Below are 16,023 nucleotides of genomic sequence, written 5' to 3'. Positions count from 1 at the left end.
TATAAATCATTGTTTTATATGCAATTCAATGTTGATTTTTATTATACACAGTTTTTTTGTAAATGAATATTTATATTTTACAATTTTCATGTTTATTTTTATTATTTAATTGTTTTTTTATATATATTCAAAATTAGGTACTGTTATTCCATCTGACTTGCATAGGATTTAGTGTCAACTGGAAGAGTCATATAAAACTTTCACAAGTATAAGAATGAAAATATGCAGTTTGAATGACATAAACGGGTGTATTGCATTTTGATATTTTATTTTTATTAAAAATTATTGTTTGTATATGCAATTCAAAGTTGATTTAGTATACACAGTTTTTTTGTAAATGCATTTTTATATTTTAAAATATTCATGTTTAAGTTATTTAATTGTTTATTTTTTATGTTCAAAATGTAGGTACAACTTTTATTCTATCTGACTTGCATTGCATTTAGTGTAAACTGCAAAAATCACACACATATAAGAGCAGAATTTAAAAAAAAATGTCATTAATGTCACAAATAGTTATTTAAAGGATAGTGGGGATCTCCTCATCTCTATATGGGAATGTGTGAGTATATATAAATGAGTGTAAAATATTTTTGGTGCTTTTTTTAATGTTTGATTTCCTTTTAAATTTCTTTATACATAAACTAATTAAAATGTACCCCAACAACGGACATGAAATTACTTCAGATATAAGCAATTGATACATATATTGTAGTGCATAAAATTTAAACCTAAAATTAGTGTGAACATTTCACTATACATCAGTTTTGATATTTTGTATGCATGTTCATGATCTTAAATTATATATACAGTTGAAGACCTTATTAGCCTCTTTAGATTTTTTCCTCCAATTTCTGTTTAAGGGAAAGAAGATTTATTCAACTCATTGCTAAACATAGTTTTAATAACTAATTTCTAATAACTGATTTCTTTTATCCTACATAATATTTTACTGGATATTTTTCAAGACACTGGTATTCAGCTTAAAGTGACATTTAAAGGCTTAACAAGTTTAATTAGGATAACTAGGCAAGTTTGGGTAATTAGGCAAGTTATTGTAAAAAATTGGTTTGTTCTGTAGCTAAAAAAAATATTGACCTTAAAAATTTTCAAAACTGCTTTTATTCTAGCTGAAATAAAACAAATAAGACTTTCTCAGAAGAAAAAATACTATAGAAAATACTGTGAAAAAAATCCTTACTTTTACAAATATTTGAAAAAGAAAAAAAAAATCACAGGGCTAATACTTTTGACTGCAACTGTATATAAAAAGTATGAGAATTTCAGATAGCTTAAACATAATAGGAGGGCTAAACATGTAGCTTTTATTCATTTACAACATAATAATGCTGTTCTTCTGCATGTTATTTGATTTGTGCAGATAAACATCCCACTGGGGGTTTCTCTTCAGCCTCACGTCGCAGCGAAGAAATCTGACGTTGGATTAAAGTTCTCAGTGACTCAAATGCAATTATCTACCTGACCTGTGTCCAACTCTGTAAGATACAAGTACTGCCGCTATTAGATTAACACATGCTACCTCTCTGGACTATAGTTACAGCTTTGTCACTTGGCAGGCACTTTCTGAACTCTATAAAAGCCATTAACCTTAAGGGATAACACTTTAATGAAATAGCCATGATACTTTTATTAATCAGAGTTATTTATTGACAGTCTTTTAAATTCGTAAATTAATGATTTTCAGAGTAACATCTTTATTAATGATATATTACTTTATAAATTGAACATTTTTCTAAATTTAAAGCAAGACACTGCAGGGAAAAGACAGTTTTTGTCCATTTTTGAAGTTTTTTCATTCTAATGTAAACTAAACTAAAACAATACACTTTTTTTATTTCTTTTATTGCTTTTTAGCAATTTGTGTCTGTAGATTTAATTTATAGTACACATTTTTCACCCGTATGAAGCCATAAATATTCATTTCAGCAGCTTTTACTGTACATACACCATACTTTTTCAGTTTTATTTATATCTGTATTCTGTATTAAAACAATAAATTAAACTATTATTAATTAATTAATTAATTAATTAATTTGTTTATTTATTAATTATTTTTTATTTACTGGCTGTTCCCAGTATTTAAAGTGATAAAACATTAGACTCTAATATGGCAAAAACATATGACAAATGACCATTTTGAACCTGAACCATTGAACATCCAGTGTTTTCAGATTCTTGTGCTAGAAATGTATGCAAATTAGCACACAAATTATGCCTCATTTGCATATTTAAACATTTTAGAAGGCTTTTAATACAAAAAAAAATTAAGTTGAAAAATACTTGTAATCATGATAATACCGATTAGTTTTTTTTTACCCTGATGTACACATGCAGTGTCCTGCTTTAAAGAAACTAACTAAGAGTGAAATAGATAATGGTGTGTACAGTTATTTATTCTATTTATTGATCTATTTTGTATAAGGAAAACGTTCGTTTGGGGTTTTGATGCCTCTTTATTGCTGAATTGGCAGCGTATTGTTGTATTTGCTACTCTAGGAGTTATAAGCCAGATAATCTTTGGTTACAACGAGCACATTGCTAACATAGTTTGTGTGAGTTTGTCCAGTGTCCAGCAGCGGATCAGCTTACAGCGGCTCTGACAGTGCTGAGTGCACAGAGCAATAATGAGACCTCAGTAATCTCACAATGTGCTACACATACAGATCCCTCTCTCCAGCTCACACACTCCTTTAACTAATATCCTGCGTGTGTGAAGACAAAACAACAGAATAGTGGAAACTGAATATCATATCATACATTCTCAGAAATAAAGGTACACAAGCTGTCACTGGGGTGGTACCTTTTCAAAAGGTACAAATTAGTACCTTAAAGGTCCATATTAATACCTCAAGGGTACATATTAGTACCTTAAAAGTACAAAAGTGTTCCTCTTAAAATTTGTAGGTACTAATATATACCTTTGAGGTACCAATATGGACCCTTCAAGTACAAATGTGTACCTTTTGAAAAGGTACCACCCCAGTGACAACTTGCATACTTTTATTTTTGAGAGTGTATAGGGATTTGATACCTTTGATAATCATATTGTACTGAAAGATTATTCTTCCACGCATTGGGTAAAAAAATTAAAAAGTATTGCAACATTTATTAGATGATTCTGACCTTATGGAGAAAAAAAAAAGACTCAATCACAAAACAAATGAACTACAATTTTTTTAATATTTATCAGTAAACAGATCACATTGCACCATTTATTTAAGTATTTTCTTCCCAAATGTTTTACATGTGAAATAGAAACTCCTACAAATGCCTGTAATACCCAGCCATAAAAATACATGAACACATGCGATCCAGAGAACAACTATTGTAAGATATTAACATAAAATGTTCCAAAATAACATTGCAGTTTACAATTTCCAGAAAAAAAACTTTAAAATGTATCCTGCAATTCTGACTTTTTTGTTTCTGAGAAGAAAAGTTTAATTATTGTGTTGAAAAAGTGTCAGTTACTATACTGAGTATCATGTAAAGAAATAGCATATATAATGTATATTGACTGTGCTTGAGACTTTTCATTGACTCTCTTGTTTTATTCTTATAGGTGATTAAGGTTAAGTTTCCACATATTACACTGTATTATTTATTGTAATTGCCTTGAGCAAAAAGCAACAGGAGATCAGAGCTTGTTGTTTCTTTACTCTAGTGAATATATACATCATTTATGTATTTTTAAGTTAACATCTGAACATATGGATATTTTAAAGCCTTGGATTCTTGACTTTTTAATGTCCACCTTTTTAAACCAGAAAATACAATGAATTTTATTAAACATACTAGCAGGGGAAGTTGTTCTAATGGAATGTTTATTTTTTTCCTTTTATTAATATTTAAGACTGAACTAACAAGCATTTGATCTTCTACTACATTATAATATTACCTTCTGTGAGAACCGTGTCAAGCTCCAGTCTCGTACAGATTATAGACTCTTTTAGATGTTTATTTCATTAGCTTTTATCTGGAGCTTAAGACCATCTGTTTACATATTGCAAGTTGTGAAGTACTTTTCATGCATTTGTATTCATATTGCTTAGTTTCAATAAACTAGGATACGCAAGCATTATAGTACTTTGTGTCATTTATAAGGATCTGTGCTTATTTCGAAGGCATGATTTAAAGAAAGAAAAACTTGTATTATGTTCAGGGGCGGATTTAGTGATTTTAAGTGATAAGCAATTCCAGCCATGGGGCCCAAAAGTTCTAAAACACACCTTTGTACTTAATTTTTTTTTTTAAGTATTATTATTTTGCAGTTTTTTCTTACATCATTTAATCTCCTTTTCTACATTTTATCCTAATGCAAAATAATAATAACATGTAAAGCACTTCGTAAAACTTTGAAACGATTTGTTTTCCTAAGATGAATTACATTCATCCATTACTACATCCATTTGAGCTTCACAAGTTCAAAAAGTCAGTTTTTAAGCTGTTTATATTTTTGATGGGGAGCAAATGTGTTAAAAAGCTTATCGTGAATCTTATCAATTCTATCTATCTACCAATACTGTACAGTTAGATTACATATCTAAAGTATCATGATATTGTTTTAGTCAACCAGTGTAACTAATATTTTATTTTCATGGGTCTAAGTTGGTTTTAGCTGGTCTAACTTGACCAGGAGGTTTTGACTGATTTGACTAGTTAGGATACAGTAATCACCATTTGGTACTGAGCTAGCCCACTGAAAAGTGTCCAAACACAGCAGAAAAAAGCCATATTCAATTCAATCCAATCCAAGTTTATTTGTATAGTGCAGTGGTGACCAAACGCTTTCTTATGAAGGGCCAAAAACCAAACTTGATTGAGGCTATAGTGGGCTGAAGGTAAATATAATTGCCATGAGTAATTTCCTAATTTATTTAACGATATTTAAAAATGACTAGAAAACTTTGTTTTATATTAACTAATACATAGTAAAACAATTACATTTTATAATGAACCTTTTACTGCGTTCATGTGGGTTTCCTCCGGGTGCTCCGGTTTCCCCCACAGTCCAAAGACTGTGGTAAAGGTGAATTGGGTAGGCTAAATTGTCCGTAGTGTACAGGTATGTGTGTGTGAATAAGTGTGTGTGTGTGTGTGTGTGTGTGTGTTTCCCAGTCATGGGTTGCAGCTGGAAGGGCATCCGCTGCATAAAACAAAGGCTGGATTAGTTGGCGGTTCATTCCGCTGTGGCGGCCACGGATTAATAAAGGCACTAAGCCGAAAAGAAAATGAATGAAATAACCTTTTACAGTAAAAACATAACAATCTCAATTATAACAGAATTACATTTGTTTTTTGCCTTTGCTCGTCTTCTGCATTCATTGTGTGACAGTATTTACATTTTTTAAAATCTGATTCATTTACAACATTTAATTGAAACATTTGATTTCAGTATGCTTTTTTGTAGCTCAGCAATAAAACTAAGAAAAAATGTTACGTCAAATTATAAATGATGATCTCTGTGTTAAAGACGTTGGCCCCAACCCTCCCAATTATTCTCAATTTCCTCTCAGTTGGGATAGTGGGCCAAATCAAAGGTTACAATGGGCCAACTTTGGGCCACGGGCCCTACTTTGGGCATTTCTGGTATAGTGCTTTTCACAATAGCTATTATTTCAAAGCAGCTTTACAAAAGGTACACATTAATTGCTGCATTACAATCAAATTCAGAAAAGTTAGGGTTAGTTACTAATAGCTTTAACTAATTAACTAGTTACTAATCGCTTTAAAGTTATTATAGTCAACCTGCAGCTATAGTACACAGCGTATAGTTGTTTATGTGTACATATTCAATGAAGTGTATTAATGTGTGTTATAAAACCAGCAAACTAGGCTGTTTTTGTAATATTTACAGTAAAAACTCTTTATCAATTTCCAGTCACGTATTATCTACACGGTATAATGCGAAGTTCTTCTGTGGGAATGTAATGTGTTTAAACATTCCTATAGTGTGGCCACAAAGCGCTGTCAGTGATATTTTAATGATATATGTTCAACTAATCTTTCCTAAATGATTGCAGACAAACCTCAGGAGACAGAAGACGACGGGATCCAGCTGTAGTGTGTATGTGTGTGTGTGTGCAGCTCCACTGTCTGCATCGCGTGTAAGTTGTAGAAAGGGGCGGTACCGACGACGACGACGATGATGATGATGATGATGATGTGCTCCACTGCGAACACGAGCGAGCGGACAACCGGAGGATGGAGAAGCAGAAGAGCCGCAGCCGCGCACCGGAAAACAAATGATGTTTTAGCAGCAGCAGTGCGGGCTCCACTTGACGTTTTGACCACTTTTGGTCATCAAATAGAAAGATGGCGCCGTCGGGCTCGCGCAGCTTTGACTGCTGGAGAGTTTTATACTGGATCCCCGTGCTGTTCATCAGTCTGATCGTGGCATGGTCCTACTACGCTTATGTAGTGCAGCTCTGCATAGGTAAGATAAGACTGGTCTGGCAGCAGCTCTCTGGGTGAAGTTAAAGTAAAACGGAGAGAGAATGAATAAATAACACCTGGCCTCCACCATGTGTTATGCTTATGTCTGCTTCTGTTAATAGAGCATTATTTCTGCTGTTAATAAGGGTTCATTTGCTTATAATCAGACTGGTTAAGAGTGTCATGATTGGTGTTAAGTTGAATGAGAGTCGTTTATTTCTCATCTCTGCTTGAGTGTGCATGTGTTTCTGCATAGGTGTTTCCTTAACAGTGGAATAGTATGCATGTCTTTGCATATTAATTAAAAAAATAGAAAATGTGGGTCAGACAAAGACTAAAAAGGGGATGTGTGAGGGTTGATAAAATATAAACAATATTTTCCATAAAAAAATGACAAAACTTAAAAATATACAGGAGATATGAAACGAGATTTCAAATAATTAATACACCACTTACTAATTTGTTAGTTTTAAAGGTTTAGAAACATAATATTTCAAATAAATACATGGTGATGCATGTGGCAGTCAGCAATTTAGCTATTAATATATCAATATCAGTTTCTTTTTGCTGTAGGTTTAATGGACCTTAATAAAATGCATCTCTTCATAAAAAGGTCAAAATTAAATATAATGCTATTGTTTTTTTTGTCACAAGCCAAAAATGGTTTCCTGCATGGTTATGATTTAAAATAATCAATCAGAAACTGTACACGTGTTCCTAGAGTATACAGTTGAAGTAGATTTTTTCTACACATTTCTAAACATAATAGTTTTAATAACTCATCTCTAATAACTGATTTATTTTATCTTTGCCATGATGACAGTAAATAATATTTGACTAGATGTTTTTCAAGACACTTCTATACAGCTTAACATGACATTTAAAGGCTTAACTAGGTAATTAGGTTAACTAGGCAGGTTAGGGTAATTAGGCAAGTTACTGTATAACGATGGTTTGTTCTGTAGACAGTTGGAAAAAAAAATTAGCTTAAAGGGGCTAATAATTTTGACCTTAAAATGGTGTTTAAAAAAATTAAAACTATATATTAATAATATATTAAAAAATATTATCGGACATACTGTGAAAATTTCCTTGCTCTGTTAAACATCATTTGAGAAACATTTAAAAAAGGGGGGCTAATAATTCTGACTTCAACTGTATATGTTTTTATGAATTTAATTTTTAATGTATTTTACACTTACTTGATATATATATATATATATATATATATATATATATATATATATATATATATATATATATATATATATATATATATACACACACACAAAACTGCCATTGACCCATAAGCAATAGCTTCTGTTTATAGCAAATATAATCTCTCAGAAATTCTCACGGTTTATGGTTTTTGTAAATTACAGTGATGTACTGTAATGTGAACTATATTTTACTGTAGCAGGGTCATGCAGTATGTTACTGTATTTTAAATTGCATTGTGAAAACTACTGTATATTCTACAGATATATAATACTGTAAATACATATACAGCAAGGTAAATGGTGCAGTAAATGTAAATATAGTATTTTTGCTGTAAGTGATTTACAGTAAATTACTGGCAAACTGCTGCCAATAAGTTACTGTATATTCTACAGGAATTTGTTAACAGTGCTGGCAGTGTTGAGCAGTAGCGTCGTTACAAGTAGTGACACTACTAGCTTAACGACATTTCTCAGTAGCGTGGCAGTAGCGTTGCTACTTTCTAAACCAAAAAGCTTTTCAGTAGCAAAGCTATTTGTTTTTGTCAAGTAGTGCAGTAGCGTCCACACAAGCTACATTTACCGATCGCAGATCAATAAGTGACGGCACCTACAATCACGAAGCTGCGAGTCTGGTGTCTAGCTAATGAAAGTAAATCCATATGATGGCGAGAATGACGACTTCTTCTTCCTGTATTACGGTGGTCGACAACAAACTTTTTAGTGCGTTACTGCCACCTCTCGCTCTGTTCAGTGACACGAGAAATTTGCTTGCTGAAAAGATTACAGTATAATTACAGTATATCACAGAGGAATTACAGTATATATAGTTTACTGTAGTAAAGACGAAAGTATACTATGGTAATCACCATTAGTTCATGATAGTTACTAATGATACTACATTATGTAGAGTAATTCATTTAGAGTTGTGAATGTACAATACAATATAACGCTTATTCCTAAATATTTCCCTTTACTATAATTTACTGTGTTATTTTAAATGTGACACCTGGTTTTATTGGATTTTTTTTGTTTAGTCTGTATAGTCTGATATACTAGGCCAGTGTTTCCCAACCCTGTTCATGGAGGCACACCAACAGTACATATTTTGTATGTCTCCCTTATCTGACCCATTCGTGTCAGGTTTTGAGGTCTTTTCTAATGTTCTGCTGAGTTGATTCAGGTGTGTTTGATTAGAGAGAGGTTGAAAACGTGTACTGTTGGTGTGCCTTCAGGAACAGGGTTGGGAAACACTATACTAGACTATCATTTGTTTCTGTTTAGTACAGCATATTATTTGCAGTAAATAACTGAACCGACCAATTATGCCTCATATGTTTCATGGACAGTTTTATTGATCACTTAGATATGATTGACTTGGGATTAAGTTGCTTCAATTTAAAAATGAAAATTGCAAAAATAGCTTAGATGTATGTTGAAGTGTAGTTAAGCTACATTTTAAGTAGAGTAGCTAATAGCTTAGCTCACTACATTTTTCAAGTAGCTTCCCCAACAGTGCTGGCATGGGGAAAATATTTACACCTCTAAAGCATTAATACAAAGTATAAACATATATAATATATGAATATGAAATAGATTGAATGAAATAGCAATAATAATTATGATAATATAAGTGCATTTTATTTGTGATGCGAAACTCAACTGTTTAAACTCAAAGCACTACAAGATATACAATAACAAATAAAAAATGCAGAGGATTACAATTTAACATTTAAATAAAACATTTAATTTAGTGTGTGCAAATATATGATCTATACCTCCTAAATATGTCCATGGTGGTATTTAAGACCCTCATACAGTGCTTTATTGCTGTCACTTTTTGCTCTAACTGCTGTAAAATATCTTTAAAATAGCTTCATCATGGACTGTGTCATTTGTTTTCAGACTGCTGTTTATTTATATGCGTGCAACAAGCAGAGGTCTGTGCTCACATTAACTTCAGAGCATCATTCACTCCTTTGATAACATCTGCTATCGTGTTCCCATAAAAACAGCATGAAGAGGCTTTATTGTTCTCTTCAATGGTGGATGATCATGAGGATGTCCTGTTTTTGTTTTTTTCTACCGAAGACTTGTGTGTGTGAAGGGACTCCTTTAATATAATCAAATGACGTTCAAATATTTGTGTATAAAACAGTTGCTTTGTGATGCTCCTCAGAGAGCCCGAGTGGAGTGGCCAAACACACTGGCAGTTTATGCTGATCTGCAGTCAGTGGGTCTCTGTGGGCTCTCAGACTGAGCACTTGACTCTAGGACAACAGAATGAAGGCCATAAAGGACTTTAACTCTGAACTTGAGCATTAATTGAAGGCTATTGAGTTCAGTGGGATTATCTAGTTGGCTGAAAAGTAGAAAAGACAGTGTCTGATAAGAATGATGCAGTTCATTGTTGATGGTAAAAACAGCGGGATCTGTCCTAACAAGCTGTGATAATGGAGGGTCAGTGAGTCTTTACCTGATGAAGCACTGTCTGCTGATACTTATGTTTCAATGCTAATCTCACTCAAGCTGTCAATCTCTACTTGACCTATTTCTGTTGTCTTATCACTTGTGCTGCATTTTCAGTTGAGTTTAGCAACAAAAACAGGACCCTATGGTTTCTGTGATGTTGAAAAGGCAGAAGTAATCGCAGGATTTAATTATTCAAAACAAAGCAATGTCATGGATTTTGGTCAATTTTGAGTGGGGAGGTCAAAAGCCTCATCAAATGTGATATCTTGACGTATCTGTAAATATTAAACCATAATCTCATTGATTCATTGATATGGAAATTTTGGGCAATACCAATAACTTTTTATATTTGGGAGGCAATAATTGATAAATAGGCCAATAAATACATGTCTATATGTTTTTGTTGTTGTTTTTTTACAGAAATATAATCAGGGTTCACATTTTTACTTCTAAAATTCCAAGACTTTCAATAAATTTTCATGACCTAAATGTTTCATGCAATGTCTACATATGTGTGGTAAAAACAAACCATGTTAAAATTTATTACAGCATATTGTAAAACACACAACAATCTATTTAGTTTCAGCTTATATTTATATCTAAGTGAAACTGATTTAGATAATGTTTACACCACACTAATAATGTGAGAGTATGTGATTGGCCAAGGACAGAAAAGTAGTAAAGACAACTAACCTATATTCAAGTATACAAATATATGTTTTCCATGACTTTTCCACAACTTTGTGTGTTTTTCTGATTTTCCAAAACTTTTCCAGACCTGGAAAATGCCATGTCAAAATTCCATGACTTTTCCACATTTTCCATGACTGTATGAGCCCTGTACAATGCAAACAGATGCAGTGGGCAACTGATTTGATTTAAAAACCTTAATTATAGAAAACAAGAAAACTGCAAGGAAATATCTAGACATCTTTCTTGTCTATCTGACACTTCAGCCAACAAAAGGAAATAATCACTTTTTTCATCATTTATAATTCTACATTTATTTTCCTATAGGGCTAATAATGATAACATTAAAAATAAGCTTTTATCTGTCAATATCAGTATGATCACAGATATTTCATGAATATGACACACTACCGAGCAAAAGTTTGGGGTCAGTTTCTATTTTTATTATTATTATTATTACATTTATTTAATCATTTAAATAAAATCATTCTGTTCATCAATTATTATTCTGTTCATCACAATTATTAAATGTAAAAAAAAGTGAAATTGTTAAATATTAAATATTTATTTATTACTTATTGTATGTAGTTTAAAATGAAATTATTACTCCAGTCATTATTGCTTTTATTACCATTACCATTATTAATAATAATATTAAAAAAGGAATAATAATAATAATTCATTCATTCATTCATTAATTTTTTTTTCGGCTTAGTCCCTTTATTAATCAGGGGACGCCACAGCGGAATGAACCACCAACTTATCCAGCATATGTTTTATGTAGCGGATGCCCTTCCAGCTGCAACCCATCACAGGGGAACATCCAAACGCACTTATTCACACACATACACTATGGACAATTCAGCCCTCCCAATTTACCTATACCACGTTTTTTGCACTTGAGGGGGAAACCGAAGCACTTGGACTAAACCCACTCGAACATGGAGAGAACATGCAAACTCCACACAGAAATGCCAACTGACCCAGCCGGGGCTCGAACCAGCGACCTTTTTGCTGTGAGGTGATTTTGCTACCCACTGCACCACCGTGCTGCTCCTGATAATAATAATAATCATTATATAAGAAATAAGAGTGATTTCTGAAGGATCATGTTTCTCTGAAGACTGGAGTAATGACGCTGAAAATTCATCTTTAAAATCACTGGAATAAATGATTAAATTAAATGATAAACTACTTTTGAACAGTTATTTTATAGTGCAATAACATTTCACAATTTGAAAAAAATGCAACCTTGATGAGCAGGAGAAGCTTATTTTAAAACATTTAAAAAACCCAAACGTTTGACCGGTAGTGCATATCTTTGCCTGGAGCTGTCAAAGCCACTGTCTATTGGCTCTTTAGCTTTCTGAGAATCAGAGGCTTCCTGAAGACAGATTATTATTAGATTACACAGATTATAAATTCATTCAGCATCACTCAAAGAGGCATTAGCTATGTTTAACTGTGTCTTTTGTTAGTTGAATGTGTATGTTGTGGATTTTTTTGTGTGTGTGTTTGTAATAGGGCAACAAACACATGTGCACCTACACTGTTGAATCAGTGTTCAAAGCATTGTTTCATATCAATCAAAGATTTATTTGCACATGTGTATTTCAGAGTACATCACGCTGTGTGAGAATTCTGTAGGAGCTACATCCATATAGCGAGCTCTGAGCTCATTAATATTCATGACCCTTTCAAATAAGGTAAAAAGTGCGCTTTTTATCCTAGAGGAAAATTTTATTGTTCTAAATGAACTTGTGCTCAGATGGTTAGCACTGTCACCTCACAGCAAGAAGGTTGCTGGTTCTAGTCCCGGTTGGGCTAGTTGGCATTTTTGTGTGGAGTTTGCATGTTCTCCCAGTGTTTGCATGGGTTTCCTCTAGGTGCTCCGGTTTCCCCCACAAGTCCAAACACGTGCTAAAGGTGAATAGGATGAACTAATTTGGCCGTAGTGTGTGAGTCTGTGTTTGTTTGTGAATGAGTGTGTATGGGTGTTTCCCAGGACTGGGTTGCAGCTGGAAGGGCATCTGCTGTGTAAAACAATACGGAAATAGTTGGCGGTTCATTCTGCTGTGGGGACCCCTGATAAATAAGGGACTAAACCGAAGGAAAATGAATGAATGAATGAACTTGGAGAATCATTTCTGAGAATGATATCAGAGAACAATTTAAGCCTAATCTATCCATGCGTTCTATGGCACCTTTAATTTCTGAAATTGGATGTAATGAAGTCTCAACATCTGTTGACAGCTTACATTACTTTAATACAGAAGATTCCTCAGCATTGTTATGGTCGTATGTATAATACAATGGGTGATTGTACTTGCACTTGCAGCGATGCTTTACATGCCTTTTGTGTATTATTACAAAATAATGAGGATTTAATGCCACAACACATCACCATTTTTAAAGCACCCTCTTAAATGCTCTCTGGGGTTCACATACTTAATTAAAATATCTGTTTGGAGATGCACTGCATTCTGGGACTTCATTTTGGCTGTGTGCTTCAGAAGAACTTGTGTTTTTATCTAAGTGCCAGACCGTATCATCTTTCAAAGAGCATATTTTGGATGGAGAGTAGTCCAGCCAATACTGTATTAGCTGAGGCTAATCTAATGAGGCTTTTAGGACACTGCAACTTTAGTAAACCAAGACATTTATTGAAGCGTCTGTCTGTTCAGAATAATCACAAAAGTGTAGAGCTTGAAAACAGACACACTGTAGAAAACAACAATTTGTGTGGGTGGCCATATCTTGAGATGAGATTTTCATGCATGTTTTTATAGTATCGCTCACTCCATTGCCACAATACATTTTGCAAGCACACCAGTTGAAGAGATGCAGTTTGGGCATGTGATCAAGAGTACAGCGCGAGTTCCAGCAACAGCGATCAGAGAACTGTGCTGAGAACCATCTGCTGCTCGGTGACCTTCCATGAAAAGCACAAGGAGTTTCTGACCTACTGTTTAAACAATAATAGCAAGTGCAGGATTCAAATCAGACAGCATTAGCAGATTTATCATTGATACCTCTTTCTCTTTCCTTTGCAGAAACCATTGAAAACATGGGAGAGAAAAGTAAGTCAGCTTTTATTCGTATTTTACAGACAATTAAATACCAATGACTTACTTTAGGAATTAAAGGGATAGTTCACTCAAAAAAAGAAGAAATTACTCACCATTTACACACCTTCAAGTGGTTCCAAACATTTATGAGGTTCCTTTTTCTGTTGAACACAAAATAAGGGATTTTGAACACAAATGCTGTGGAAGTCAATGGTTACAGTTCTCGAAATAGCTTCGAAATAGCTTCTTTTGTGTTCAACCGAAAAAAGAAACTCAAACAGGTTTATGACAAGTTAAAGGTGAGTAAATGATGACAGATTTTTCAGTTTGGGTGAACTGTCCCTTTAATGTTTGCTGAAGGAAATGTACGATTATAACAGTGGTGTGTTGTAAGTGGTAATAAAGTAGTAATAAATGCATAATACATGGTGTAAGTGCTGAGCCAGATTTTGTTGTGTCAGTGCTAAAGTGGTGAGTGTGGCGTCTGTGGAGTTGCTCTGAAAGCTTTTCATTTGTTTCTGACTTGTTTTTAGTGTTTTCTAAAAAGTTGACCTATTTTATTTGTCTATTTGTCTATTATCTATTTAAATTTTATCTTGGCATTATCCTAACCTTCCTCTGTAGAGACTTCAACACTGACTGTTCTTCAGTATAGAGACATATTTCCAGATGAGATTGGATATTAATTAAAGGGTTGAGGGATTATCATTTAATGCTTCTCTTTACAGCTAACTTAAGCTAAAAGTCTACAGTTGAACCTAAAACCTTTAAAAATATTCTCATTTGTGACACTTGACCACTTACGTTTATGTTGCATGGATATGATTTTTTGGCAATAGCCAGAAATATCAACCTGATCTCACGAGGAAATGTAGCTATGTTCAGTCTATGTTCAGTTCAGTCATACAAAAATGTACAATTTAAAAAAGGAGGCGTAGCACCAAACCCCACCCCCAAACCCAATCGTCACTGGGGGATAGCAAATCATGCTAAATTGTACAATTAAGTTTGTATAAATTCACATAAATTAGCCACTAAGTCAAAAAGTTACCAATTGCTGTGAGATAACGTTGAAAATACATTGTATGTGTAAAATTTAGAGATTTTTTTTTCACAGGATGTCCAAACTCATTAGGATACTAAGTGAAGTTTATTTATAAACTAACTTCGAGAGGATCACATGCTTATGATTGATCACAGCTGGTCCCGCATCAGCTCATGATTCACCAATCAGACGATTCCTAACTCACTATAAATAACCAGAGTTTCTTATCTCAGTATCTTCGTCTTGAAGAATACCCCCCCACCCACCCCTACTCCCTCTCTTTTCTATATGGGAGACACGGCGACCCAGTGTTTAGCACTGTTGCCTCACAGTAAGAATGTCTCTGGTTAAAGTCCCTACTAAACCATTTGACATTTCTGTGGGGAATTTGCTCGTTCTCCCCGTGCACGCGTGGGTTTTCTCCGATTTCCTCCCACTGTCCAAAAATACCAAGTTGATAGCATAGTCAAGCTCTGCACAAGCGCACATCTCTCCTCAAGCAATCGTTAAATTTGTCATTAGCCGCGGGGGAGTTCATCGAGAGCTACCTGAGCTCAAACTCCCCTCTTGCCCTGCTAACGGGAGGGAGCCCAGGGCTTGAGGATCTCATTAGCTCAGGGCTCTCTCCCGGGACAGCATGCCAAACAAGCTTTATTATCAATCATCAGCTAAATGTGAACTCTTGAAGGGCCCTATCATACACCCAGGTGCAACAAGGCACAAAACATGTTTGGTGCGATGTGTTGCTGTTTTCAGATCAGCGCAACAGTAATTTTCATGTTTTGCGCAAACAGCAAATCCATTTGGCCCATGAGTGTGCCAGTCTAGAAAGGAGGCGTGTGAAGGCACATTGTTGGTGCGTTGCTATTTTGAGGAACTGAAATAAACCGCACCATTGCCTAGCTAAAAGCTGATCTAAAGTCCAGCGCAGAATGCTTTCATTTTGCATAGGCGCATGTCTAAACGCTTACACATGCTTAATACACACAGGATGTACAACAATACACAATTATCTTGACATATGAAAAAAAATCAACTCAATTTTTATAGAGTTGAGGTCAACATTATAAGTTAT

At 34.0% G+C, this 16,023-nt stretch overlaps 2 protein-coding genes across 3 annotated transcripts in view; both read left to right on the top strand.

Annotated features, from left to right (window-relative positions):
• micu3b (mitochondrial calcium uptake family, member 3b) overlaps window positions 1-4,099 on the top strand; it is a 43,575-nt gene extending 39,476 nt beyond the window's left edge. Inside the window, exon 14 of the mRNA XM_056472526.1 lies at window positions 1,382-4,099. The gene's annotated coding sequence lies outside the window, so the exon portion shown is untranslated. The remainder of the gene's footprint in view (window positions 1-1,381) is intronic.
• Window positions 4,100-6,200: 2,101 nt separating this feature from the next.
• The window catches only part of zdhhc2 (zinc finger DHHC-type palmitoyltransferase 2), a 25,972-nt gene continuing 16,149 nt past the window's right edge, over window positions 6,201-16,023 (top strand). For both annotated transcript variants that reach the window (XM_056472788.1, XM_056472787.1), the window contains exons 1-2: window positions 6,201-6,457; window positions 13,889-13,915. In XM_056472788.1, the coding sequence (XP_056328763.1) occupies window positions 6,337-6,457; window positions 13,889-13,915 (148 nt within the window). In that variant the 5' untranslated portion in view covers window positions 6,201-6,336. The remainder of the gene's footprint in view (window positions 6,458-13,888; window positions 13,916-16,023) is intronic.

This window comes from Danio aesculapii, chromosome 14, assembly GCF_903798145.1.
Source record: "Danio aesculapii chromosome 14, fDanAes4.1, whole genome shotgun sequence".
In the NCBI taxonomy this organism is placed as follows: Eukaryota; Metazoa; Chordata; class Actinopteri; order Cypriniformes; family Danionidae; genus Danio; species Danio aesculapii.
Note: the sequence above shows the minus strand (reverse complement) of the source record. Positions and strands in the feature narration are given on the sequence as shown.